Raw genomic sequence first — 27,114 nt, 5'->3', positions numbered from 1 at the left:
TTTGCTCAATCATTTTATCAGAGATCTTAACAGTAATTGGCCAAGAAGAACATCCAATGTTTTGAGATGAAGCTAATCAATATGCCAAGAAGCACAACACTGTTGCTGTATGCCTAATCAATCACCTGGTTTTAACTGAACGTTCTAGAAAAAGGTACCTGATTTTTCATCTTAGCATACAGCTAATAACTCAGCAGAAGACAATCTAGAACACCGCTCAGCAGTTTACATGGATTCCATGTCTTTGTCACCAAGGTTTGAATGAAAAACTCAATACATAATAAAATGCACAAAACCTACCCATTTTGTATCTGCATAAATATTACACACAATACATACAAGTCAACTCCATTAACAACCAGACCCATGATGGTAATAAATAAGTCAGCTTTTAAAAAGAAGGGAAAAAAATAATCAGCATATACCAAATCGTATATTTTCCTTTTAACAAGTTAAAAACAAACAAACAAACCAACCTGCTATATGTTTCAAAGAAACTTTCCAGAAAACAAAGTTTGACTTTGACACTTGGAAAGTTGTATTTCAATTGAAAGTAAAACTAATCATGTGTTTTCTATGCTCCCACCCACCAGCACTCAAAGTTCACCAATCCAGTGGAAAAGTCTACTTACGATCATTACACTGGCTCCCAGAATATGAAGTCATGGAGCAATCACAAGTGAAGCCTTCCCACTGTTGATTGCAGATGCCCTGATTCGCACAGGAATCTTCCTGGCAGGTAGTGCTTGGTCCTGGAGAAGGGATGACAAGGAAAAGGTGAAACAAAGCTTAGAGAATCATTTTAGTCAGGCCTATAAAAGCTCCAATACATTGTAACCATTATATCAGGATCCTCATGCAGAAGAGAAAAAACACTAACCAAACACATTTCCATTCTTGGACATGCAAGAAACTCGGGTAAGAAGAGCACAAAGACAACTGTACATGACAGAACAACAAACTGTAACACTGAGCAAGGAGTAACAGTGAACAGCAACATATTCCCTCTTAGGCAGACCCAATTTTCATGTTCAGAGCTTGCTCAAAAAATTTAAAATATGGTGTGATCCAAGGACAACAAACACTGCCAGGTTGTCGTACTTCCCTGGAAGTTTGATCCCCTTGTAGAAATGGGCCCATGAACAATACTTCACCCTACCCAAAGAACCCTGATACGTGGATTCAAACTGCAGTTTTGAAACCTCATGTGGCTACAACTTTGCTTTACAGGTTAAGAAAAAACCCAAAACAACCCAAACAAATAAATCCCACAAAACTCTGACCAGTCCCATTACATAGGTTCCTCAGGAAACATGTCAATAAAGTCCTCAGAAGAACATGACATTAGTTCACAACACCTCTCTGTTCTCGAGTGGTTTCCACAGCCTTTGAGGGAAACAGAGAAGGAAGTAGCTACTACTAACATGACAGGCTTTCATAGTTCCGTGATTTGAAGCTAACAGTTGCTATCCTACTCAGATAAACCTTGCAAAGACACAACCTAAACAACATGCCAAAAAACGATTTTCATAGAATAGAACCATAGAATCATTTAGGTTGGGGAAAAGACCTTTGAGATCATCAAGTCGAACCATTAACCCAGCACTGCCAAGTCCATCACTCAACCATGTCCCTCAGTGCCACATCTACATGTTTTTTAAACACTTTCAAGGACAGTGACTCCATCACCTCCCTGGGCAGCCTGTTCCAATGTTTGACCACCCTTTCAGTCAAGAATTTTTTCCTAATATCCAATCCAAGCGTCCCCTGGTGCAAATTGAGCCCGTTTCTTCTTGTCCTGTTGCTCGTTACTTGGGAGAAGAGACTGACCCCCACCTCACTGCAACCTCCTTTCAGGCAGCTGTAAGAGAGTGAGAAGGTCCTTCCTGAGTCTTCTCCTCTCCAGACTAAAAAAAACCAGTGCCCTCAGCCGTTTCTCCTAAGACTTATGTCCCAGCCCCTTTCCCAGATTGGCTGCCCATCTCTGGACACACTCTAGCCCCTCGGTGTCCCTCTTGTTGTGAAGGGCCCAAAACTGAACCCAAGGTTTGAGATGCGGCCTCACCCGTGCTGAGCACAGGGGGACAATCACTTCCCTTGCCCTGCTGGCCACACCGTTTCTGATACAAGCCAGGATGCTATTAGCCTTCTTGGCCACAAGTGACCAAAGTGGCTTTGAGTGACATCTAGCATGTCATCCACAAGGAGGTTGCTGGATTCTGAAACACCTGAGGGCAGATATGAAGCTGCAAGCCATAGCTTATATTAACATAAGTTTAGAAGTTACTTCCCGGGAAAGTATTTTATTTCAGCATTCCAGACAGAAGTATGCTGTTCCTATTGTGCAGTGCTGCAGATAAAATGTACACCTTAGTTGACATATCTATTATTCTATATCCTGTACTTGCTGGAAAAGAAGAAACAACAAAAGAAACAGAGTAGATAAAAAAGGATCAAAAGACTAGGCTGCCTGAGATCAGTTTGTTAATCACCTCTAGTCCAGGACAACGCCATAAGGATAAAGCAAGAACTGTTCTACCCATCCAAGTATCTTCTGTCACGGTCTTTGTTAGTGACAACAACTCCATGAGGCTCATCCTACTCTTCATCCTTACTGCTTCCTAACATCAGCACCACTATCTCTACTTTATAGATGAAATAGGATATACCAAAGCAGAGATAACATTCTCAAAGGCTTTAACCCAAAATGAAACCTCTCAACCCCCATTGGACACCACCCATAGTGGTTTCACTGAATCCCATAGTTATACAGCACCTTTGATACTCGGATTGTGTATCTGGGCGCTTGCACATTTACAGGCCTTTGCAGAACCCACATCTAACTGGAAGCTCCATGACATGACACGATCCTCTCAATTCAAAGACCAAGCCAGGAATGGCCCCCTATAGCTTCGGGACAGAGTTTCTGCTCTTCCCACTAGATCATCTTTCCCCACTGCAAGAACAGAATGGGTGAATTTCAGTAGCTTTTTAGCTATCTGTGTTCCTTTACATCTCTCCTGCAATGAGAAGGAACATATGACTATCAGTAGGCAGACAGTTTAACTGAACAATAACAAAAACCTCAGTTCCTTCCACGATCTCTTATACTGTTAAAAAATCCACAAAACCAAAACCTCTAGGTAGAAGCATAAGTGTACATAACAAAAGAAGACAACAAAACCCCTGAAAGAAAATTCACCTATTGAAAAGAGGCGGCAGCAGCAGCCACAGCAAGAGAACTGTGCGTCACCATACTCAAAGAAAGTTGAGCAGCGTTTTTCAACACTTTTCTCCTGCCCTCCGCCTCTTCTTCCCACCCACCTGACTCATTTACAGCTGTGTGAATCCCAGTGGTCTCACCAGCACAGCATGAAATTAACAGATCACTTCTAGAATTACAACAGTGCTGACAGACTTTACAGCGTGGGCTGGTAGGCACGTGGATGTACATGCTTCCCTCTTGCCTTGACACTTACAAGAGAGATGAATGTAACTATATAGATACATATGCACCAGGCTGGGGTCTGACACTCGCTTCACACTTACTCTGGCCCAGCAAAAGAAGGGATGACGTTTAACAATCTGAAACAGGATATTAATTGTCCTTTTGCCTAAACCGTCTAAGGTATCTGAGAATAAGGACCTGATACCTCTGCTATACCCTCCTATTCCATTATCTAACCTCTAACCCTAAATATGAATGCCAATACTCACAGAGATATAAACAAGAAAGTTATATATATTTAAAAAATAAAAATGGAAAGCAATCGTGACTCTGCAAACTTGCTACAGCATTGTGAGCACCATTACATAGAAGCCAAGAAGAATATCTTCAATTACCTCTTCCTACCCTCTTCTGAGAAGACTTGAATCAGCAACTGGGCTTGACAACAGGCATCATCTGATGGGGATATCCTTTGCCTAGGTGCCACGAGAGAGGACCAGTACTCGCTACTCAAGGAATAAGACTGTATGGGACCTAGTACCCGTGGCTCGAGGTGCTTGTAATGAGAGAGTCCATAGAGACAAAGGAATTCAATTCTGGACCAGTATCATGGTTTCTGACTTGTATTTTACAGAAACCAATTGTGAAGATGGAAACAGTACTTTCAAAGCAGCCAGAGAAAAAGAATAAGAAAAAAACCCCAACAATTACAATGAATTTTGAAAGCCTGACAATACCACAAGGAAGCTCAAAGTCTGATCTGCCATCTGTGGATCCAGTTGTGATGGCACAGCATAGATTTTGGGTATTAGGCTTTGCCTCACTCCTTAGTACTGTGGGCCATTTGCATGGTAAAAGGATCTTTGACTCAGAGTTCATCTACTCCTGCTGCTTACAGTCCTTTCCTGATGTCATAATCCTCCATCTGTGGCAACAGAATTTTGTTTAGAGCAACTAACAGGGATGTCACAGGGGATTAGGATTTTGGATTAGGGAGCAAAGCAACAGAAGCACAGGAAGGCTTATGAAACATGAAGATTGTGTTATCACGCACATGCCCTTTAGCGCTAACAAACAAGGAAAGAGAAGACGACAAACAATTTATATATACAGCAGTAGAATTGGTTCTAAATTACCAGTGTCATCAGGCCTCAGGTCTATTTTTAAGCTCATTCCTTTGGCAATGCTTACAGCAGTCAAAGTATTTAAAAGCTAACCTTCAGAACTAGTCTTCACATAACAATCTGAGATATGTCTGATAAACCACACTATACTTTTAATTATTAACATATGCATGCTGACTCCAATTTTCTCCTTAGATTTCCAACCCCTTGACAACACTTGTTATTTCCATTGAGTGCATTTTTGTTTCTGTTTGGCCTTGTTTCTTTTGTCTGTTTGTAGCTGGGCTTGGCACATTGTCTTCTTCATGCCACACGCACAGCAGAAAGGGGAGTGAGTGGGCAGTAGACAGAATAAAGGTGGAGAAGTCCCATGTACAAAAAAGCATCCCTGCTAGCAGAAGTGTGACTTGCTTTGTCTCCTCCTGTCCATACTAAACCTACCAGCAGAGGCAGCTCCTTAGGAATAAGAGATAGCAAAACAGAATTTTTCAATGATGTCCATTTGATCTTTATTTCTGCATTCTAATTTTTACTGGAACAGCTCAGTATCTGCAGACTTTCAGTATGTGTGGTCTTGATGGGTCTCCCTCCCTTGGAAGGAGTCCAGTATTACACTTTTCTTCCAAGTTACCTAGCTAGATGTATGGTTTGTGTATTAGTTTTACCACTAATTGTTTGAGGAAAACCACCTTAGAAGAGTACGGTAGCCAGATCTCTTATCCATATTCTGCTTGGAAAAATTACTTTGTCTCCCTCTTTCCTGCAATTTCAGCTATATGGTAGGCTTCTCTTTGCCCTGAAAATAAAATATTTGAATTCTACTGCTGTGCATTGCTCAAACTGCCATGTTTCATCCCACAGGTGGGCGCATTTCACTGGCAAAAGCAACCATTCCTGCTGTGTCATTTTAAAGCTCTTTGCAGAGAAAGGAACTTTAGAAATAAAAGACGGTATTGTGTTTATCATTCTTCCGAGTTACATGAGGAATCAGTTTCTTTATACAACAGCTGCAGGATTGTAACACAACTGCCTCATGCTTTGATCGTAACCAGCAAACAGCATTAAACCTTCCTGGTCTTGCATATAACACCTTCCTTCACACATTGAAAATTCACTCCTATTTAAAGGAATCTACCATTTGCATTAACTTTATTTTCTCATTAAGATGAAGATCTGCAACAGGCAAGGTTCAACAGCACCACGGGTCCATTTTCATTCTCCATCTCTCTAAATGTTCCCTTTGTTGTTGTTTTTTACCTTGTAACTTCAGTGAGGATAGGAAGAGATAGGGAAGTAACACACAAGATACCTTTACTGTGTTTGCAGAATAAGGTGCTGCTTTTGTCCCATAGTTCCTAAATTGCAAATGTCATCAAGCATTGAAATGTCTCCACCACTACCAGTCAGACATTATGATGGGCAATTTATACCTATGATAAGTCTACAATCTAATTCTGTCAGCACTCCTGTTTCATAACTAGCTATGGTCTGCTTTTTTAATTCAATGTGCAGGCCCTAGTACAGCTCAGAGAGGCATCAGGTCTTGGAAACCATATGTACCAGGCAGAATATAAGCCTGTTGCAGGACTCTCTGTTAGTGCAGGTTAAGGAGGAAATGAAGTTAATTCTCTTTTCTAAGTAACAAGTGAGTAAAATTGAGACTGGATCTTATGGAACCATCACTTCACTGGATGGATCACACCTCATATACCGTAACTGTCAAATACCAACAGCAGCATGTTGACACCTACCTTGCACAAACGTAAGAGAGTCAAGGTTCAATGCACAGTTCAGAAAGTTAGATCCTGTATTTTGAGTCACAGCTGGTAGAAAGCAGGAATATCACAGAGTAACTAATTTAGCAAACTAGAACCAAAAAAAAAACCAAAAGGGATTTTCAAGGACTGCAAGGCCAGCTCTTCAAGCTCACTCAGTTCCAGACTTCATTAAGACGTCATCATCTCTTTCATCACCTAAATAAGATTAGACATCTGGCAGGCTCCATATTTAAAGTTACCCATTGCCAGAAATAACTCAAAAGGCAGTGTTCTGAAGTCCTCTGAAGATACAACTGTTTATTCCACTGCCTTAACAGAACCTGAACTCTTCATTCACCTGGCGTCAGTTAAGATGATGAGTCCTTCTGTTCCAAATACACAGCTGGTCTAAAAATTTCAGGTACTGGGACTAGTTAAAATAACGAATAGGCAAGTCTCCCACAGAAAGGACATTTACGTCAAGGTGACAGGAGAAGGGAAGCAGCAGCAATGGCAATCCACAGAAGTTGGAGCTACGAGGCGGTGGGGTTTTTTCCCCTCCGTGAAACCTGGCACACACCTAACCTCCCCCTCTTATCACCCTGCCGCTCTCCATCTTTAAGCAACCTAAAAAGTCTCGAGCAAAGTGCTCATACACATGCTGGTGAGGGAAGGAGAAAAATAAAAAACAAACAAAAACCCCAAAACAACCCCAAACCAAAAAAAACCCAGCCATACAACAAAAAAATCAACTGCATAAAAGGGAGTATGCCTGAACCAGAGATGCGACAAGAGACAGGAAGATGCAAGTGAAGTAGAAGTAAACAGTAGTCAGACATTCAGACACAGAAACTAAAAGCAGAGAGGAAAAAATTAAAGGGCTGTAGATGAACAAGAAAAATACAGTGAGTTAGAAAAACACCCTTCCCCACTGCAAATCACAGCGGTACAAAAGTGCCAGGCCTCATGGCCTATTCTAAAATAGCCAAACCTATTTAGCAGAGGTTGGTTTCCTGAAAAGCCAATAATACACATTACACACACAAGACAAACATTTCCCCTTAGGCTTCAATGTGATCAGGTGTCTCTCCATCTGAAGGAGAAATATTCCTATCGGGTTAAGACCTCTGTAACAATATGAGCTTGAGCTGGAATAATCTTCACAGCTGTGACAAGCCTTTAGGTTTTGAAGACTCTGGAAAAATGAAAACAACAAACAAATCTATTTGTTCTGGGACCTCTTCATATTGCATCTACTTCAATGGACATCAAAAAATCGAGCAGGAACTCTCAGGCATGTATTCTGAATTCTGATGGGCACACAAGTGACTACAGAGAACAGCAACAGCTGCAGCCAGAGACACGATACTTGCTGATGTCTAATGCAAATCTCAAATTCCTTGCCACAGTCTGACTGAATGGCACAGAACACCTTAATCCTAAAGCTATTTACATCCCAGTGTACTTCCAGCATGCTTTTTTTAATTCACGTTAGTCTCAGCCCATGTATCCTTCCTATTCTTTCAAATCTCATCCTCTACCACTTTCATTTACATAAACTTCAGAAATCACCTAGAGGCAGCACCCAATACTTTTTAAATCCATAACCTCTGTAAGACATCTACTTCAACTTTTTACAGCTGGAAATAGGCCAGAGATGCCAACAAAATATGGTTGCAGTCAGATGCTCCACATGTATGGAGCACAATACATCACACTAACTTCTGCTTATCTCTAGGCTGTCAAATCTTTCAGCTTCAATGCTTCATGTGTATCCAATGGCTAAAATTATCTGAGGCTGTCAGTATCTTTATCCATTGGATAAAAGGGTGCTTCCTAATACATTTCTGTTCATTAACAACTGCTACAGAGATAAAGTGTTTACCCATTAAAATTTCCTTGGTCCCTCCAAATATATTTTTTTCATTTTCCACTGAGCTGTAAAATACCAAACCCTACATAAAAATGCGGATGCTACTCTGACGTGAAGGTAATTCCTGCCTGCCTACACCTGGACTATGGAACAGGAATATTTTATTTTGAAAACTGCATCTATTAATTTAGATCAAGTCAGCAATGTAACCAGGTCTTCACAGTAAACAGTGAATAGAAAAGGAGTTTATGAAGGACATTATTAAAGTCACAAAAACTTAATTCCAGTGACATGTAAAATGTTGGAAAGTCTGAGCATTTTCTTAAACTTCCACATCATTCAGGAACAAGTTTGTACTTTATATTGCAGTCTCTCTAGATGAGTTGGGAAGTACACTGTCACTATCATGTTTAAAGGGATAGACTTTTAACATCATGCAAAAAATCCCTCTAGTATCAAAAGCTTGCTAATTTCTAATAAGCAGGTTTCCTCACTTATATCCAGGGGAAATAGGGTGTTTGTATGTAATTGCACCATTAATCCTTCCTTCATTATATGTCTCCTAAGAGTTAGCCTTCATCAAACTGGTTTTCTATCAGGATTCTTCACCCTATCATCTCTGCAGTTCAAGTGGCATGCTCTCGATTACTGTCTGGCCTCTCTGACCTGTCTTCTTTGGCTTCTCCCAGTTTCCCCCCTCCTTTTCTACTGAAGCTATTCTCAGCCCCTTTAATGGCTTTCACTTGAGTATCTGTAGTATTTCAACACCATCCACATAGTCCTCAACCTTTTTGCAGCCTCAAACACCATTGATTATTCCCTTTTTACTTAGCAGGCAACAGACATAAAAGACACCAGTAAGAATTTCACGTGCAGATTAACATAATAAAAGAGCCCTACCTGTTCTTTAGAAAATCAGACTATTCAGTAAAAGGTTCTAAAAATTACCTATAAGAGGTGCCAATCAGCAAGTACAAAAGAATGACCACTTATATGTTTGATCAACTATGGCTTGTAAACTGCTATAAAACTAATAATGGAATTTATAGTTAATAGATTTTTATTATTTTTTTTATCTGAAATTCCAGGAAGTTACATCTGTGGTGGTTTGGCTTTTTTTTTCAAAATCTAAGTTAAAAAAATAGCTTTTATCTCCTGGTCTCACTCCTTAAGTTCAGTAGTGAAGAATCCAAGTCAGCTTTTTGTTTTGTAAAGGTTTGAGGGCCTTCTGTGTTTCCATACATAGCAGCTACTTGGCTGAACAATAATTATCCATTTCAGGAAATCAACCTGTGCTCTTATGGATATTCAGAGATTGATACAGTCAAACCCCCCAGATCAACAACAACACCTCTGTCGTTTGCCATGCCCTTCTTCAACCCAGGTATCACCTCCAAAGGGGCTGGGGTTTGTCATTCTGTTTCTGTCTCAGAGGTGTGACTGCATCAAGTAAAAGGCACCAAATGTAACGTATAAAAGCATCTTTTCATTCAAACCAGTAATGGGGAAGAAGAACCTTCTCTACCTTGCAGGTCAGCTTTGGTCAACTCAACTTTGTTAGCAAAAAATAAAAAACAAAACAAAAAAAGATTAAAAATAAAAAAGCAAAACCAATAAACAACAGGTTAGTATAAAGGCAGATAAACCAGGGTCACATCACTATAAATAAATAAAAACAATTGGTATAACCATGACAGGCAACATGCATAATCAACACACACAGGAATGACAACATAAGCAACCAGGACACAGATGGACGTGGCTACCTTAACCTGGCCAAGCAACAGATAACACAACCACGTACACAGGAGAGGAAATGCATGTCATTCATTCACACACATGAGGTCACAGAATTTACAGATAATAGAAAGACCAGAAAAGAAACATCACATTCTTAACACTCATCTCTCGGTATTTACCAATAATTTTGTCTTGTTTGAGAAACACTTAGAATCCATTTAAATAAAAAAATCTATTTGACTTTCAGTGCATTAGCCAGGAATGGTTTTCTTTTGTTTCTACATCCAAGCTGTGGATCTGAACTTAAAATCTTCTGTGTCTCATAAAAGCACAGATTGCCCCGGCTTTTTGTCCAAAGCGGGTTTACTGCCAAAAAGCCATAAGGGGCCGATAATTCTGGAAGATAAGAACCTCTGTTTATCCCAAGAACAGAACTTGACACTGGATGTAAAGTGACAGTAAAACTTTGCCCCCTCACAAGCTGCTGCCTGCTCATGGATTTCAACACATCCTTAAGAAAACTTGCATCAACAGGCAAAGAGACAATTCTGTCTTTAGACAAACATAATCTTTGTCAATCTCATCAGGCCAATCAACAAATGACAATAGTACAAGCTCACTCTTTCATCTAGGTGGAAATGATCTCCTTATCGACAGTCAAATCATAGACCACATGGCAAAAGAGAATCATAAGTCTACCAAGTCTGACTGACTGAAGACCCAAGAACACTTTCTGAAAATTGGAGAGCATAAAAAAAAGCAAACCGAAACAATCCCAGTGATGGTTTTCCATTTAGACAGAGGATTTTTTTTTTATTTTTTTTTTTAATGGAGTCCTTCCAAGGAAGCCACATAGATTTTTGCAGCATTATACCTTGATTCTAAGTTTTCTCTTTCAGCATGAATAAAAGCAGAGGACAAAGATGGGAGTACAGGCAGCAGCTCCTGAATCCTTTGCCACTGAAGGTTACATGTTTCTAATATATAGCACAATGGGAACACCAAAACACCCAATCACTGACCTCATTGTTCAAAAGATGGGTATTTAAGAAATGCATACTCACCTTTATAACCTTCTGTTCTTAAAAAGTTCTAATATCACGGCTGATATTGAAAAGACAATGGCAGCTCTCCCTTTCTCCCATCCTCTCCTTTCACATTTACAACCCAAAAAATTAGCACCAACACATACAGATGCTGTTTCCTGTGGTTCCTATGCAGTTTAACATTTTGAATCTTTGCTGTTGTTTTATAGCTCATGAATGACTCAAGATGGCAATTATATTCCCTTTTGAGCTAATCAGATTTTAATTCCCACTTCTGGAACTGCTCTAGCACATAGAGCCATAAAATTCCAAGAGTTCTTCAAGCAAAACACAAAAGAAAGGAGGGGAGGGGTGGAAACAGAAGGAGGATGCATTCCTCTATGCATCTTCTTTGACACATATTCTAATAAAGTAATTTCTGTGTAACAAACAAGCACTTTTCCTAACTACCCTGCTCCTCATCATCTTTGTAGCTGAGCTGGAACAAAGTTTATATTTGTTCCATAATTCCAGTAGCACTGTGACAACAGAATACAAAAGCATAAAGAACAAGAGAGCTGTCAAACCATCATGGAGTAAACTAACACTCCTCTCCTCAATGGACAGCCTTTGATTCCACAGAGAAAGTGCAGTATCACCAGATTTGAAGTTTCACTACTGAGCAGATGAAGGGTGAAATCCTTTCTGACATTATCCTGCTGTGAGATTTTAAGCATGAGATAAGGTTTTCTTTTTTCCACATACTGCTTAGTATGTAAAATGCACTTCTGATTATCCAACGTTTACGTGTCATTCATGCTTTTCATGCACCAGTGAATTCCAAAGGTTAACTATACTATTTCATGGCAAGTAGCACAAGATTATGATTCTACTGCAGGATCTGAAAGAAGATTAAATTAGGACAAAAAAAAAAAAAAAAAAAAAGCTCTAAAGCATACTGTCAGCCAGTTTAATAATCATCACTCTTTTGAGAGAAGCTGTTGTCAGTGGAACAGGTGAGGAAAGGTGAAGAGGACAGGAAGAAACCACATCTCTAAAGCACATGGAAAACTGCCTTGTGGATGAAATACAATGTTCTTTAACCATTGCTGTTTAGGATTGTTCAGCTGGTGGCAGGATGGGGTGAACATGAGTATTTAGAACATGCAGCTGAATTTCAGATAGCTCTAGTGCTCACAGTAAGCAACATAAGCATGTCCAAACAAAGGAAAGGAAAACACAGGAGAACATAAGGCAAATTAATAAAGAGATGAAAAAAAAACACTCCAAATGCAGGAAATACTACTCATTAATATTTACAACAATATCTTTAAACTCCACATAAGGTTGGACATCTGCTTAAATTCTTCCAGGACCAGTGAGGAGAAAGCAGTGAGTCACTCAGTCTTCACTTTTGTGGACAGAATAAACTGATTCATTCAACTAGTAGTAAGACCAGGAACAAAGTGCCCAGCAAAAAGAATTCATTTCAGATGTCTAGAATCAAGGAGGAGGTGATCCAAAGTTTAAACCAGTTTATTTTCAAGAAGGGAAAGGTCACCTGGAACAACTTCTTCCACCGTCCAACTCTCGCCTACACGCCACAGCGCAGACATATTTTCTCTCAAGCTGTGTATGTCTGACATAGAAATGGAAATATTACTCGAAGTTAGGAGCTGTATAAAAATTTCCAACTAAAGCCCATAGGCTGTTAAATGGAAACTGGAGAGAATCAGGTCGTGACAGAAGGCTTTTTCTCAGTTTCTAATGCTTTGCTCATCTCTAGGGGCCTCCACCCACTACTTCAAAGTGCTCTGCAAGACATGGTTGAATTTCATACTCTCATCACAAATAGATGAATTCCATACATCTGTTTTATGGGTGGGGAGAGCTAGGCCCAAAGTAGGTAGCAGGCTTGCCTGGAAGCTTCCAGCAGAAGTGGCCCCCCAACGTGAAGTCCTTTCTGAGAACTGACTTTGCCTCCTCAGAGTGGTCGGTAACCTGACCCAAAACTGGCACAAGGACCATTTAAGTCTTAACCACTTCCCTATATTTTGTACCTTTTCTCTCAGGCCCTCTCACCAACCCCTTTTTTTGATGGTGGTAGGGGAAAGGGCCCTCTTACGTAAAAAGTGGCGATGAAAGCTGCTGATAACACAAGAGATAAAGATACTGCATGGAAAATCGATAAATATATTGCTATAATGCTATTATCTTGAAACTTCATTCTTCTCACATTTGTGTGTAGCACATCAACCCAGAACAGATTTTACACACCAGCCAGTAAGAAGGTTTCTGGCTTTGACAAATACCTTCCAGGGAAACACAAGCTGCCACTACAGATCTGACCAGACCTTCAAGATCAACCAAGAGCTACCTATTGTTCCCAAAAAAATCAGAAATGCAGCAATTGCAAAAAAAAGGCAATAAAAATAAACCAGACCACCACACACAAAAAGGAAAGGGAGGTGTGGTGTGGGGCTTTAACTCCATGGGCTCTTTTGACATTTCAGACACCCTTGGGCTCTCTTCTTCCAAATAATCACCCACAAAATTCTTTACCAAAAGTAATAGTCCTACAGGACACATCAAAACAGGTGTCACTGTGGCAGCTATCATCATGCCTGGCACACTAGGGACTGAGCAGCATACTTCAAAAGATGAAAACTTAAGGTTGTACAGCAGACAAGAAAGCTGTGTAATGCAAAAGGAAGCTGACAATTCAGCTAACAAATGGGATAAAGAGGTTTGCTTAGTCGTGCTACCTTACACAAATCCCAACATAGATAATTTAAAGAAATTACAGGAATAAAACTGATAAAGTAATCCTTGTCCTAGGTCTTGAGCTGCCTTTTATTTTTTTCAGTACTACTATATACTATTAAACACCAGCCACTTGCAGTCTCAAGGATGCCTGCATTTCAGTTAATGACCCCTATATATGGCCTAAGAATGCTTAGGGATTCTCCAGGTCCTAATGAAAAAGCTCTCACTTAAATATTATTTCTATTGAAAGGATTTCTGCTCCTGCTTAAATAGGAGTGGTGCCTCACCCATCACTGGAACACAGTTAATTGTGTAATAATTGGTAATCAGTAGGTTTGTGCTTTGAGATACAGCAGGGCTGAATTACGCTTAAGCACATGAAGGACAATGTGGCCAAGGAAACTCACTGGCTTGCTGCAACTGAGTAAAAGAAAGAGGCATGAAAACCAGGACAATAAAGAATATTGTGTTCCTATTAAAACTTGAGCATTTTAATTGGTGGTATGGAATAGGGTACTGAAATACACAAATAAAGATAACAAATGCAAACAAGATGCCACAATGTCACCCATTTGTAGTGGTACTGGTCTGTCTTATGTGGGAGAGTGCTGTCTGCTGACCTACATCTCAAATTCTACTATTCTCCAGGCTTCCTTCCTCCACACATCCTTTGATTCTGTCTGAGATCAAACTGACAGTTTCAGAGAAAACAGCTGCCACCTTGTAATCTCCTCTGCTTCTGAAAGCAAAGCCGCAACAAGAGACAAGCGTTAGCAGAAATCTCTTTCACACCACATGAGAAGGCAACATGCACGTGTGGGCATGGAATGGCGTTTCTTTAAGCATGCATGTTCTCATTGTGTATGTGGTCCCACTGCCCTTCATGATGAAACAAGGACATATCCTGCAAATCAACACACAGCACAACTATTCACCCCAAAAGCCTGCAATTGTTTGTTACAAACATTTAAATACCATGAGACAGCAAGAACTGGTTCGGACTTTAGCCTTTAAAAACGTTGTTAAGACTGCACCCAAGATCACTTCAGATGAAAACAAAAAGGATCAAATACACTCAAGAGTTTTTCTTTCCTTAGATAAAGGGGGGGGAGGGGGCGGCGGAGGGGGGGGAAGGTATGACTCTTCAGGAGCAGCTATAAGAGCAGGCACCAGCAGGCAACAGCCAAGATGTGAGATGAAGCCTTGAGGATTGCTGTGGTTCAAAAAACAAATAGAACTGCTTTCTGGTGACCTAATTCTTAGGTTTTTTACTAAATTCTAAAATATGTTGGCAACTCTTCAGCAGTTCCCTTGGTACTGAGCAGGGACTTGTCATGAAGATAGTATGGGCACTGCTTTGCAAGATCAAGTTCTTCCAAAGGCAGAATGAAAGCTCTCATTGACCTTCCCACCTGGTTTTTTAGGTCTGTCTCCAACTTTGAATCTTGTTTGAAGGGCTTCAGAAGAGAAGGGGAGCTCACATTCCTGACATTTCTAAGAGTGAACCAATCTCAGGCAGCAACCATGCTGGTACCAGGGTGGCACACAGACAAAGCAAGTGCCACATCAGGTGTTTGGGGAGTGGCACTGACTTTACACAACCCTCAGTATTAGGACACTAAATCAAAGAGCTACACTGAGTACAAGAGAAGGAAATGCCATAGCTCTAATAAAGGTGCATATGGGGCAAAGTTTTCTGAGAAAGCGTCATGACTCTGTTCCTGAGCCCCAAAGAACGACAAGTTAGCCTGAGAGGTCCTCTGTAGGAGAAAAGCTAGTAGAGATAACATGCAGGCTATATAGCCAACAGATTAAGCTAATTTCAAATAGAAGAATTACCAGAAATCACCAATATTAAAGAATAGCTTTCAGTGCACCAAGGATAATCAGAAAAGACATTTTCAAAAAACTCCAAATGCATTTTTTTTTCTTCAACCTTGTACACAGCAACACAGAAAAGCTGCACTTCTTTTGGCATTTTGGCTCTGCCACAGATGGACAAAGCCACAGATTGTGCTACGCTATGCTTATTTCCACAAGGAACAACACTGTTCACAGGAACTGTTAAATACGGCAGAGAGACAGGAAAAAGAACAGCTTACAGCTGTGTGGCACTTACCAACACTGTGAAATTGGAGTAGACATTGAGTGAGCTAATGTGACCGGACACAAAAGTCTCACAAACCAGAGGATTATTGTGGAAGTGTGGAAGGAGGGCTGAGGCACAGGAGCTCCCAGCCAACCAGAACACCGGGAGACAAGGAAGGGATCAGATTTAATTGGACTGCCAATTTGTTTTTTCATGAATACTCAAAGAGAGCACTAAGATGATACTTTCAATCCTAAGAAGGGACAGTCTCAATATGTGGCAAGTCTTCAGCATGATATAACCTGCAGTCTTGGCATAGTAAGGAAACATGGTCAAGGAGTAATTTCACTTTGCAAAGGCCCATCTTGAAGGATCAGTTCAGGACATACACCTTAGCACACCTGCATACCAGACAACTGTACTGATAAAACCATCTTCCTCTAGTGACTGGTAGCCAACACAGCAGACTGGTATTCAGTGGTGCTAGACATAATGGTGATTTTCATTTAAGTCAGCAAGCAAAAGCTTGGGTTTTTTTGGTTGTAAGTATTCCAAGTGTTTTGGGAATTGATGCTATATTGATGCTACTGAGTCAGTGCTGTCGATGTAAATATTCTTTTAATTAATGGGAGCTTCAAGGAATCACTACTATTTACATGCTTCAAAAAGACACTCATTACATTTGTTTCTAAACTGGCTGGAAAAGAGAAACTACAGAAGAGCAAGTTTTTCCCAATAGCAGAGACAACGCCCCCAGTGCTCTCACTGCAGGCCCACCTCTTCAGAAAGGAACTCCTTCCTTGGTCCAATCTTTATCCCTCGGTTCCTTCTACTTTCCATTTCCCCTGCCTCTCCTTAGTCTTTAAAATGCTTACTTCTGTGGATCCCAAATAAGGGCACTTTGAAGCAAAAGTGAATTGAAGATTCAAAACCTCTTTCAAAATATTTCAAGAGTACTGTAATGTTAATAAACCACTCTGAGAAAAGTACTAGTAAGTAGTGGTCCATCCCAGTGCCATCTTTCTTTTCCACTACCAGAAGTACCACCTCACAGGGATGGAGTATGCAAGAGAACAGCTGCTAAGCTGCTCTGAGAAGCTAGCTATCCCTTAAGCTGCAGAGTTTGGAAGGTACAAGTGAGGCAAAGGATGTCATGATGAAAGCAAACTAATGAAATGGACAGTAAAGTGGACAAGTAGATGCACAGGGAGCAGCAATGAAGTAAAGAGGGGAGTTCTTGAGAGGGGAACTTCTCTGAAGCCAATTATACCTTCGCATCCACGCTCAATCTGCCCACTGCGGTGCAGAGCATCATTGATCAGATCAGGCAGACGCCCATTCAAGTCCACAGATGCTAGACAGCCCTGAAATCCATCACGTGATGCTACTAGCTTCGGGAGGTTGCTATACATGCCTTGAGCTAGGCCAGCAATGTAGAGATCACCTAGAGGAGAAAGGGGTAAGCATACAAGAAGGAGGAAATTACGTATCTTCTAGAACGACTACCCCCCACACCCAGCATGAAAAAAAGCAAGCTGAACAGATGCTCAGAAGAAGTTAAAAGCAAAGCAAGATATTGTGCAAGTCATCATTTCTTCCTCCTTTACCACAAAACCCCAAAATTCCCAAGCCACAACCAAAAGCAAACAACAAACTAAAACCCACACTCACACAAACAAAAACCACCATCAAAAAAAAAAAAAAAAAACCAACCCAAAAACCTGATTGTAATTGCATCCTAATTAGGAAAAACTGCACTATGACAATCAACTTTTGAAAAAGCAAAATATGCCAAACTATTCTGGTACTGGACGTTGCCAAACAGAGAAAGAGAAAAATGAAATTGAAAGCCAAAATCAGTAAATTCCAGATTTACTGTTCTGTAATGCATGGTTCCTGCAAGCTTTCTCTTGTTTACTGGTTAAGCCCTGCAAGAATAAAGGGGGGGAACAATCAGTCTTGTAGAACTTACCTTTAAGATCCAGATTTTTGGCACCATTGATAACCTGAGTGACCACCTTAGTGTCCACCTTTAGACTGTGTGTGTTACTGTTATCTCTGGTGATGACGACATTGTGCCATTGGTTGTCATTAAGAGGACGATCACTGTTGCCTTTGATAACATTAGGTCCGTTTCCAAGGTCAAACACATAGTGTATATATCTGTAAACATAGCAAGAACTAGTTAAAGTTTGTAAGAATTCCAGTGCTACTGACCCTTATTCTAGCCAGAGCTGATAAATCAACTTACAAAAGTCACAAAGGGAAATATCCCTGGGTTAGGAAGTTCTAATAAGCCAGATTTGAGAACATATAGCTGTATACTTTCAACCAAGAACATGTAAGGATTAGTATATTTTGAAATGACAGCATTTGGAGTAATCAGATTCTAACCACAAAGCATTCCTCTTTTTCACAAAGTTCTTGCAAAACCACAAAACCCCTGTCTGTGCATATAATTATTTTTTAAAATTGGTGATATTGATAAACATACTGAGGAGCAACACTAGGCATGCTTATTTGGGGCATATATTCCCCAGATTCATTCTGAGCTTTGAATAACTCCCTTAAGAAGTGGGAAACTCACTCAAAATATTGTACTAAAATTCACATGAGATCCTAGGTTTATTTAAACAGCTAGAGAACAATTAGCAAAGCTTTCAACAAAAAATAAAGACCCTAACGAAGACTGAAGTCATGCGAGTGTTACCCTGAATTATTTAAGTAGTTCAAACAGAAATACACCTGAGGATAGAAGATAAATATTCTACTTAGAAAGGAAAAAAAAAAAAGACAACAAAATTCAGCTCTCAGAGTACCAGGAGCTCATGACTCCTACTTTTTTATTACTCAATGTCCCACTTACACAAATATGTGCAAAGTTAAAAATGAAACAGACTGAACTACAGTTGTACTGAAATAAAGAGGACTAGTAAACTGTATTTGTGGAAAACTTCTACTGTGACTAGATGAGTATAAGAGATCAAAATTAGTTCAGCTAAGAGAGGATTTTTTTTTTTTTTTTATGTTATTGGTCTTGTGAGAAGAATACAGCAGCTCAAAAGCAAGCTGAGTTCACTTTTCCTCAAGCATCATCAGCAGAAATACAAATTCGGCAGCCCATATGTCCTTTTTTTCCTTTAGTGGAGAGAGCAGAAACACAAGTCTGTTACAGGAAAAAAATAAAATAAAATGCAAGGGGGAAGAGAGACTCAGAACCCTCAGCACATTTCCTCCTCCTCTGTGCTATTCTGCAAGGTTTACAGCACAAAAATGTTAGCCTAACTAGATCCAAAGGGCTTAAAAAGATTAATGTTTCATACTGCAAAAGTGTCTTTCCCTCAGCCACAGAGGGAAGTCAGTGATGAAGTCAGAAGTGTAAGCTTCAGTGTTTATCGTTAAGTGTTTTGTCATACACCTCAGCAAACAGAGAGGACATGACTCTGAGGTGAATTCCTCTTTATGCAAACATTTTAAGCTTACCTATAAGTAAGTTTATCTATAAATAAGCTGGCAGAATACAGCAGACAGTCACTTACCCCTTGACTAGTTCGACTGCAATAAAGTCATTGCCATCACCACTGTTAAAGAGAATGAAACCATCAGCTGAGGTGGTCTTGAACTGGAAGAAGAGGTGCATGGATGTGTAAGCCTGCAAGGTGGCCAAGCTCAGGTAGCTGCTCTTGGTCTTGAACGTCACAGGGTCAGCTATAATGTTGCGGAGACCAAAGCGTGCCTTCAGCTCACAATAGTCAATGTCACCATTTTTGCACAGGTCAATGTAGAGCATCCCGTTGAACATGAGGCTCTGGAGGTGGCCAATGAAGCTGGAGGGGATGACAGAGATGTACCGCTTCTCCGTCATGATCCCTGTCTCAATGTTGTGGAACTCCAAGCGGGTGTGATCACCAACCATTGTGCCTAAAGGACAGAAACAAGGAGGAACATGCAGAAAGCTCAGGGATCAGTAACAGGTTGCAGGGAGCCCTTCACCCTCCAGTTTCCAGACTAATAGCAGTACTAACACAATCCCATCCGGTCACTGTTCAGCAGCTTTTACAACAAAGAACGCACAAACTCTTGTTGGAGAGGCTCGAGTCTAGCAGTTGCCAAAACCTGGCAAAAAAAGAGAAGACAGGAGGAAAGGGCCACGGGCAGCTAGCTCTGTATTTTTCCCTGTGCTTCACAGACTTCCCTGATTGTGAAGAAGACTGGGTCTCTCCCTTAAAGCCTACGGTGATCTATTTGACCCAACAGTCCATCTGCCAAAAAACTCAGACACTTCTGAAACAACTCTTAAAAGTGCCCTTCCTGGAAACACTGTATATTAATCTATGTTTATCGAAAGAGCAGAACGAGAAGTGAGAACAGTCATAAACCTGCTAATATTTATTCTGTTGTCCTCTCCTGGTACCTGATGTTATTTCTCTTATTTTAAGAGCACAGCAGGAGGGAAATGCACAAGAATGTAACAGGCAAAAAGCCCTCCATATTTTTAAATCATCAGCTTACCACTTGGGCTATTTCTCACGTTCTGAGGTATTTAAACCTCTTAATTAAAATACTCAAACTATTCTGTATACCAAACATGTCAGACTATTCTTTAAGCATATTTAAGTGTTTCAGTAAGCACGCTAGGCGTCAGTAGAGACGCAGAACCCACACAGGCAGATGAAATACAACAGTATGCTGGAAGACTAGTTTGAGTACAAAGACAAGTTGTGCAGCATCAGAATGAAAACCATTACAAACATCCTTGCTCTAGTTCTCTATAGTTCCTCATTAAGGCAGCCACACAACTTTTGGTCATACAAGCGAACAGCCTTTCTACACAGGCCTCGTGCCATTTAGCATATACAACAGGAATAATACTAAATTCATTAATTGCTCAAAATTTATTTGTTTTCTCATCATTCAATGTACAACCATTATTCTAACCCTGCTACAAAGATGCTGTTATTTTTTATCGCATGAAATTTTCTGAAGTGTTGCATTGAGTTTACATGGTGCTTGCTGTGGGGTAGCTGCAGGGCAGCCTCCGTGAGAAGAGGCTGGGGCTGCCCCATGCTGGGCACAGCTGAGCCCCTTGGCCAAGGTGGTGATGCCTCTGGGAAAGTGTATTTCAGAAAGGGCAAAATACTGCCTGTGAGCAAGGAACAAAGCAAAAAACGCAACCAGGAACCCTGCAAACACCAAGGTCAGAAAAGGAGGAGTGGAAGGAGGTGCTCCAGGTGCCAGAGTGGACATTCTCCAGCAGCCCATGGAGAAGACCACAGTGGAGCAGACACCCACACTGCAGCTCACAGAGGACCCCTATGCCAGAGCAGGTGGATCCTTCCTGTGACCCATGGAGAGCCCATGCTGGAGCAGGTATTCCTGATGGCCTGTGGAGAGGATCCATGCTGGACCACTTCATGAAGGACTGCTGCCCATGGGAAGGACCCACACTGCAGCAGGGTCTTTTGCATGTTTCTCTACTTAACCTTCTAGTATATGCTGCCGATACAATTACTGAAATCCTTCATTTCAGAAGATTTTCCAAAGGAAACAGCTACACTGCCTGTTGGCCCCTCTGCCTCCAATAACATTTTAACATACTGGTCAAAATGAAACAGGGTTAAAAGAACAGAAGGGTCAAAAATATTTCAATTCATATTAATTTTGTGAAAATTTGACACCTGGATAAAGACCTGCATAAATGCTTTCAGTGGGCTATAGACAGACAAAATTAAACAATAATATTTATTTATTTGGTTGGTTATTATAGACATTATATATACAAATATATAATATTTGGTTATAATAAACAATGAGCAATTGATTGCATCTGCTGGTCCGTTTGCGTATATACACTGCTCTTGACTGGTCACTGCAAGAGGTATTTCTGAGTCACTGGGATTAAACCTGGGAGTCACACTGATCATCATGGCTGAGTCGACAGCAAATTCCTCTTTTAACTCCCCCAGGTCATACCAACTGGGACTTACAAGCTTTCTCATATTCTGTGCTATGTCCTGAAATCTCCTAGCATTTCTCACCTAAACAGTTCCCAAGTGTTAAAAGATTAAAGAAAAAATAAATATAATCATAGGTCTTTCAAGACTTTTCCTACTCTTCACATTTTTTTGTTGTTGGGTATAGAATAAAAGCTGAAAACACTTATTAAGACACTCAGATGATACAATCTGCCCTGTGGTGTATAGTCAGATTAAATGAACTGATGGTCTATTTCTTGCGTAGGTTCTCTTAAAACACTGAAATATTTCTAATTCACCTCCCATGATCGTGTACAAAGTGCAGTTTTTCAGTTTTTATTTTGTCCAAATATGAGCGAGTTTTTTGCAAAGACAGCAAACAATCACAGCTGTCACTACAAAAAAATGTTTTCAAGTGTCTATTCCAAATATGAAAATATTACACAAAATAGTTTATTTTTTTCACTTATTACCAATTTTAGCAGTAGATCTAAGTTTAAAGACAATTATAAGAGACCATTGACATGGAAAGCTTCAACCCAAGCAGATACAGCTGGACAAACTTACAAGCAGCTGAGTCACATATTTATGACTATTCAGGAATTCAAGTGTGAGGATTTAAAAACATTTGCATTGGTACTGAAACAGTTCTTTACCAGAAATAATGTTTTAGTTTGAAAAATGCCAGTTTACAAGAACTGAAACTGTATATGGGAAAATTTTTTTAGACAAATCATCTCACCTCCACTACTGTGATTGTTACAGGCTGTTTTAGTGTTAACAAATGAAAACTTCTGATTTTTCCAAACCAAAAGAATTGTATTTTCTCAAAAAGAAAATAAAATAGAATTTTAAAATCACTTAAAAAAAAAATCCTGCTTCAAAAGTTTAGAAAAATAAAATGTAGAGATGTCAAAGACCAAAATCAAGAAACCCCTTCTCCTTAGCTCTTCCACTCTTAGATAAATGCAAAGTTGTTTCCAGAGTAGAAGAAAAAAGCCAGGCCAGTGAAACCTGGAGTACTCAGGGACAGGGAATCCAAATATAGGTGGCATTAGAAATGGAGTGAGGGAAGTTGGCAGAGCTGAACCCAGAATTTTAGGAAAGGTGAGAAATGACAAAACTGGGACTGGCTTAGGATAAATAGGACTGTGATAGTAGTGGTAGTGCAGAAAATTAGGAGAAGTTCAGTGAAAAGCTGAAAAGGATATGACAATACAAGACCAGAATCAGGACAGAGGTGTATTTTCCTAAGAAATTAAGGAGTGAAATCCAGTATTTTCTAATTTTCTGAACACCTGCAGAGTTCGCCCCTAATTCTTCCACTGTATTGTATTTGTAACTGCTACAGCAATCAGCAGCCCTCCAGTTCAAGTGGTAGCAGACAGAAAAAAATTCCAGCCTCCGCTGAGGTATTTGGGTGCTAGCAAGATGTTGTAGGGAGGAACATGACTGCTATATTTGTGTCTCATTTATCACTGATGTTCTGAGGCCGGGGGGAATGTGGGAGGAGGGTTTTGCAATTAAGCAGAAAAATGCTGTCCAGAGGAACTGGATTCTGACTTTGTCTTAGATATCCTGCAAGAAGCCAAGTCACTCACTTCATTACATATTTTTCATAGGTGGTCATTAACTGTCTAGACTTAATTCTCCAAGTAGAAGGGCTGAGCTAATTTACAGGATCCAATTTACAGACATGCTGAATATTTGTGCATGCAAATGACTGAAAAAAATCATGCCAAATTGGTTCCAAATACATCCAGCTTTATTCTGGTGCCTTGTTTCCAAACTTGTAAAACAGGAAAAAGATGCCTACTCACTTCGTATAACATAGACAGGGGAATAAATCCAGTTACAGCTTCTTAGTTCTGCATAAACATGTTGATGAGTAGCACACAACAAACACACACACATAGAAAAACAACAGCTCTATATTTAGAGCAAAATTTAGCTGGCGTACATCATTCCAAGCAAGCAATAAGAAAGAAGGTGACAATCAAATAAGCTGTTTATTTTTTGCTGGGGGCCCAATTTAGACTTCTGATCTATGCCTAAGATAGCGAGAATCCTGTGGAAAAATCTATGTGACCGCATCATTGAAGACTGTATCATCTGCCCAAGGAAGTGGGATGCAAATTGCATAGAAAAATTTTAACTCTGGTTTTTCTGACTTTTGACTTTGCCATGATGGCATTCTTTTAACAGATATTTTTAGCTGTAATGCATCTTTAATTATGTAATTCATATACATGTGCATATGCACATCCTATTTTAGTATAGGATTGTATCATTATTATTTATAAACTCAGTTTCATGGAAAGGAGGCTTCAAAACCAGATGGCTTTCTGCGGATTGAGTTGGTAATGCAGAGAGTGCCACCTCATGGTGCTTGCTAAAAAAGGATATCCAGAAGAATTGTTCTTAAATGCAGAAGTAATCAGGATGAAGCCTTTAACAACATATTTAATCAATTCAGAAAGTTCCCTCTTAAATAAAATTTAATTTTCCTAAAACCGAATGTTGACCAAGCCTCCATCAATTCCAACAATGAGAGGGAAAGATTCTTCTTTCATATGTTTCTGATTCTTTCTTGCAAATTCTCAGCCTATATAGCACAGTGTATGTTTACTTCAGAGGGAAAATATATACCGAGTCATTTTCCTGCAATCACACTTCTATGCGCTTTATTTCAAAATCCCGACTCATGTCTTTCCACATAACCTAATTATCACATTACTAAAAATTAATTGCCTTCAGACAGTAGAAAAGAACTTTTTGCAGAGATAGGATATAGTATTCCAGGATTGCCTACAACAGCCATTCCTTCTAGTTGCCTTCTGAGGAGAAGCTACTCAGAACAGAGGACATCAGCATTTGACACAACAGCACGGGTCACAACTGAACACACACACCCATACCAATGTCACATCCAGAGTTACCATTCTTTGTGATGCTACTCTCAGCCTTCAGGCTGCTAGTGTTTTCCTCAAAACCCCCATTTCCTACTGTTATATACAGCTATAAGAACTTTAAGACCTTTGAAAAAAGAAAAGTAAGTTTCTGTCTCTTGCAGCTGTGGAGAAATGGACCAGAAAAGTATCACCTTTATAATTCTGTGATGAAGAAAAGATCAATCTAAAGCACCAGCTTTCCCAAGTCATTGATCTTTTCTTCCCCCCTTCAACTATGTTTCTCCTCAAAAAGCTGTCAGGAAATGCAGGAAAGGAAAAGGAAAAAAGAAAAAAGAAAAGGAAAGAAAAAAAAAAAGGGACTGATACACCCTATATGTTATGATACAATATATTCTGATGAGTCAGGGTCCTCTCTAACCTCTAAAACAAAGTGGGGAACAAACTGCCCTAGCTGCTTTTTCTTCTGGATGGCTCGGAGCCACAAGCACAAGAACCTGTGGGACAACGACCCAAACAAACAACAAAAAAACCAAAACTAAAACCAAACAGCAGAGATAGAAATCCATATTCTCTACCACATCTGCCAAATGTAGGTCTACCATCAAGGAAAAGTTTGTGCAAAGGAACACTTTAGGGAGCCTTGGTTTTGATTCCACAGCATTGGAAACAGCCGCAATTGCAGCTCGGGAATGATGTATACTCACAGCATACCCCAAACAGCCTGGCACCAGAGACAGTACTGCTTAGCACCGCTGCATCCCTAACCCCATGTTTCGTATCACTGCAGTTGTCACAAGTATCTGGTGCTGGCTAAGAACAGTCTTTCAGAACTGACACAAAAAGTAACATGAAGGGAGGGTTAGTAAAGAGGATACACACAAGATCGGGGTAATAGGTGTAACGGCAGAGAAGAGACTGGGAACAAAAGCACAAAAATAATGAGAAAAAAATACTCATACATTACACTTACCCTCAGCAACATCATCATCCACCATCAGCTTGAGGCTCTTTCCTCGCCGAACTACCCGGACCGTGTGCCACTCATTATCATTGAGTTTCTGTCCAGCATAAAGTGTTTCAGGTCCTTTGCCTGGGGATGAGGAGAGGTATGACAGTTAGAGCCAGACCCACAATTAGTTTAGTATTTCTTCAATGGGAAAAGTCACCAAAATCAACCTGGTGTGATACAGACGAGTACATTGTGTAGGTGCATTATAACCTGTAATCACCTCTCACACCTACACCTTCCCAGCTCAGAGGGAGTCAGGGTCACAGACCCTTCTACTGGGTGAAGTGCCCTCCTCCACACAGCCCAGGGGTCACAGGCATTTAAAACAGGGATGGATTTTTTTCTTATGCTATGGTTCTCATTGTACAGGGCACTGCAGTATTAGAAAAAACCAAGGTGGTGACTGAAATGTCTCTGGAGTGGAGTCATTAGATCCGAATTTTGATCTCCTAACAATCTGGATTTATAGCAGCCCCAAGGTGTTTGGGATTCTTTTCAAAGCTAATCACACTGATCTCTCAACACTTAGGTATCGAACACCAGGTTGGTTTCAGTCTTTCACCTCAAAAAATAGTAAAAAGATTAAAAAAACACAATAACACCCCAACCCCCAGAAAACCTCAATCACCACCACCCCAAAATTTTTTTTTTTTTTTTTTTTTTTTTTAATGCAAAACCTCAGAAAGACAACCACTCACCAACCTGGTTATTTGCTTTAAGGTTCTTTGGCAAAGCAGCCTGGCTATAAAGTACTTACTTCACCCTCTGAATTACAGGTCAAAAGGGAAAGAGGAGTCCTTTCTTCTTCAAAAGGTAAAATGACAGTTGCCCTGACAGTTGCCCTGGCAAACAATGCTCCTGGGAAAATAGCACTAGTGCTACCCATATTTGTCCAGTTTTGCTGCTCACCCATCACAGTTGACAGGCAATTACTTAAAACATTAATTGTTCAGATTACAGGACTGGAACACCTCACTCATGTCAAATGGTAAGTGAAATTGAATAATGGTGTGTGCTAAATTGAAAGCATCTATGCTCATTTCAGTACAGTGCTAGAGTGTCTCTTGATCCAAGTATGTCAGAGAAATGCAGGAGGAGGACAGCAGAACATGTTGTGCATTGGGTCTGGGCCCATTGCCCAAACTGGCCAAAGGGGAACCCAAGAAAGAAAAAGCAAGACATGTTTAACATATTAAAAGAGGCAGAACAGGGACAACAAGGCATTACTACAGCTCAGCTTACTGCACTGGTAAAACTAATATCAAATACGCAGATTATTTCTCGATGTTTTTTCAGCACAAGCAAATCAATCTCTTTATTCAGACAGCCTTTGAACAGCATTTTTTCTTCTAGTTGGACTGGTTACCTAACACAGAATAAAACGTACACAAATTCA

General features: G+C 40.2%; 1 protein-coding gene across 21 annotated transcripts in view; it reads right to left on the bottom strand.

Annotated features, from left to right (window-relative positions):
- NRXN3 (neurexin 3) overlaps positions 1-27,114 on the bottom strand; it is a 1,022,219-nt gene that overhangs the window by 548,032 nt on the left and 447,073 nt on the right. For 12 of the 21 annotated variants that reach the window (XM_055716443.1, XM_055716447.1, XM_055716458.1 and 9 more), the window contains 5 exons: positions 25,680-25,799; positions 19,362-19,743; positions 17,795-17,985; positions 17,093-17,266; positions 633-752 (listed from right to left, as the gene is read on the bottom strand). In XM_055716443.1, the coding sequence (XP_055572418.1) occupies positions 633-752; positions 17,093-17,266; positions 17,795-17,985; positions 19,362-19,743; positions 25,680-25,799 (987 nt within the window). Of the gene's footprint in view, positions 1-632; positions 753-9,727; positions 9,755-17,092; positions 17,267-17,794; positions 17,986-19,361; positions 19,744-25,679; positions 25,800-27,114 lie in introns of all 21 variants that reach the window. The other 9 variants (XM_055716439.1, XM_055716441.1, XM_055716453.1 and 6 more) reach the window with 1 other exon arrangement.

This window comes from Falco cherrug, chromosome 7 (assembly GCF_023634085.1).
Source record: "Falco cherrug isolate bFalChe1 chromosome 7, bFalChe1.pri, whole genome shotgun sequence".
Taxonomy (NCBI): Eukaryota; Metazoa; Chordata; class Aves; order Falconiformes; family Falconidae; genus Falco; species Falco cherrug.
Note: the sequence above shows the minus strand (reverse complement) of the source record. Positions and strands in the feature narration are given on the sequence as shown.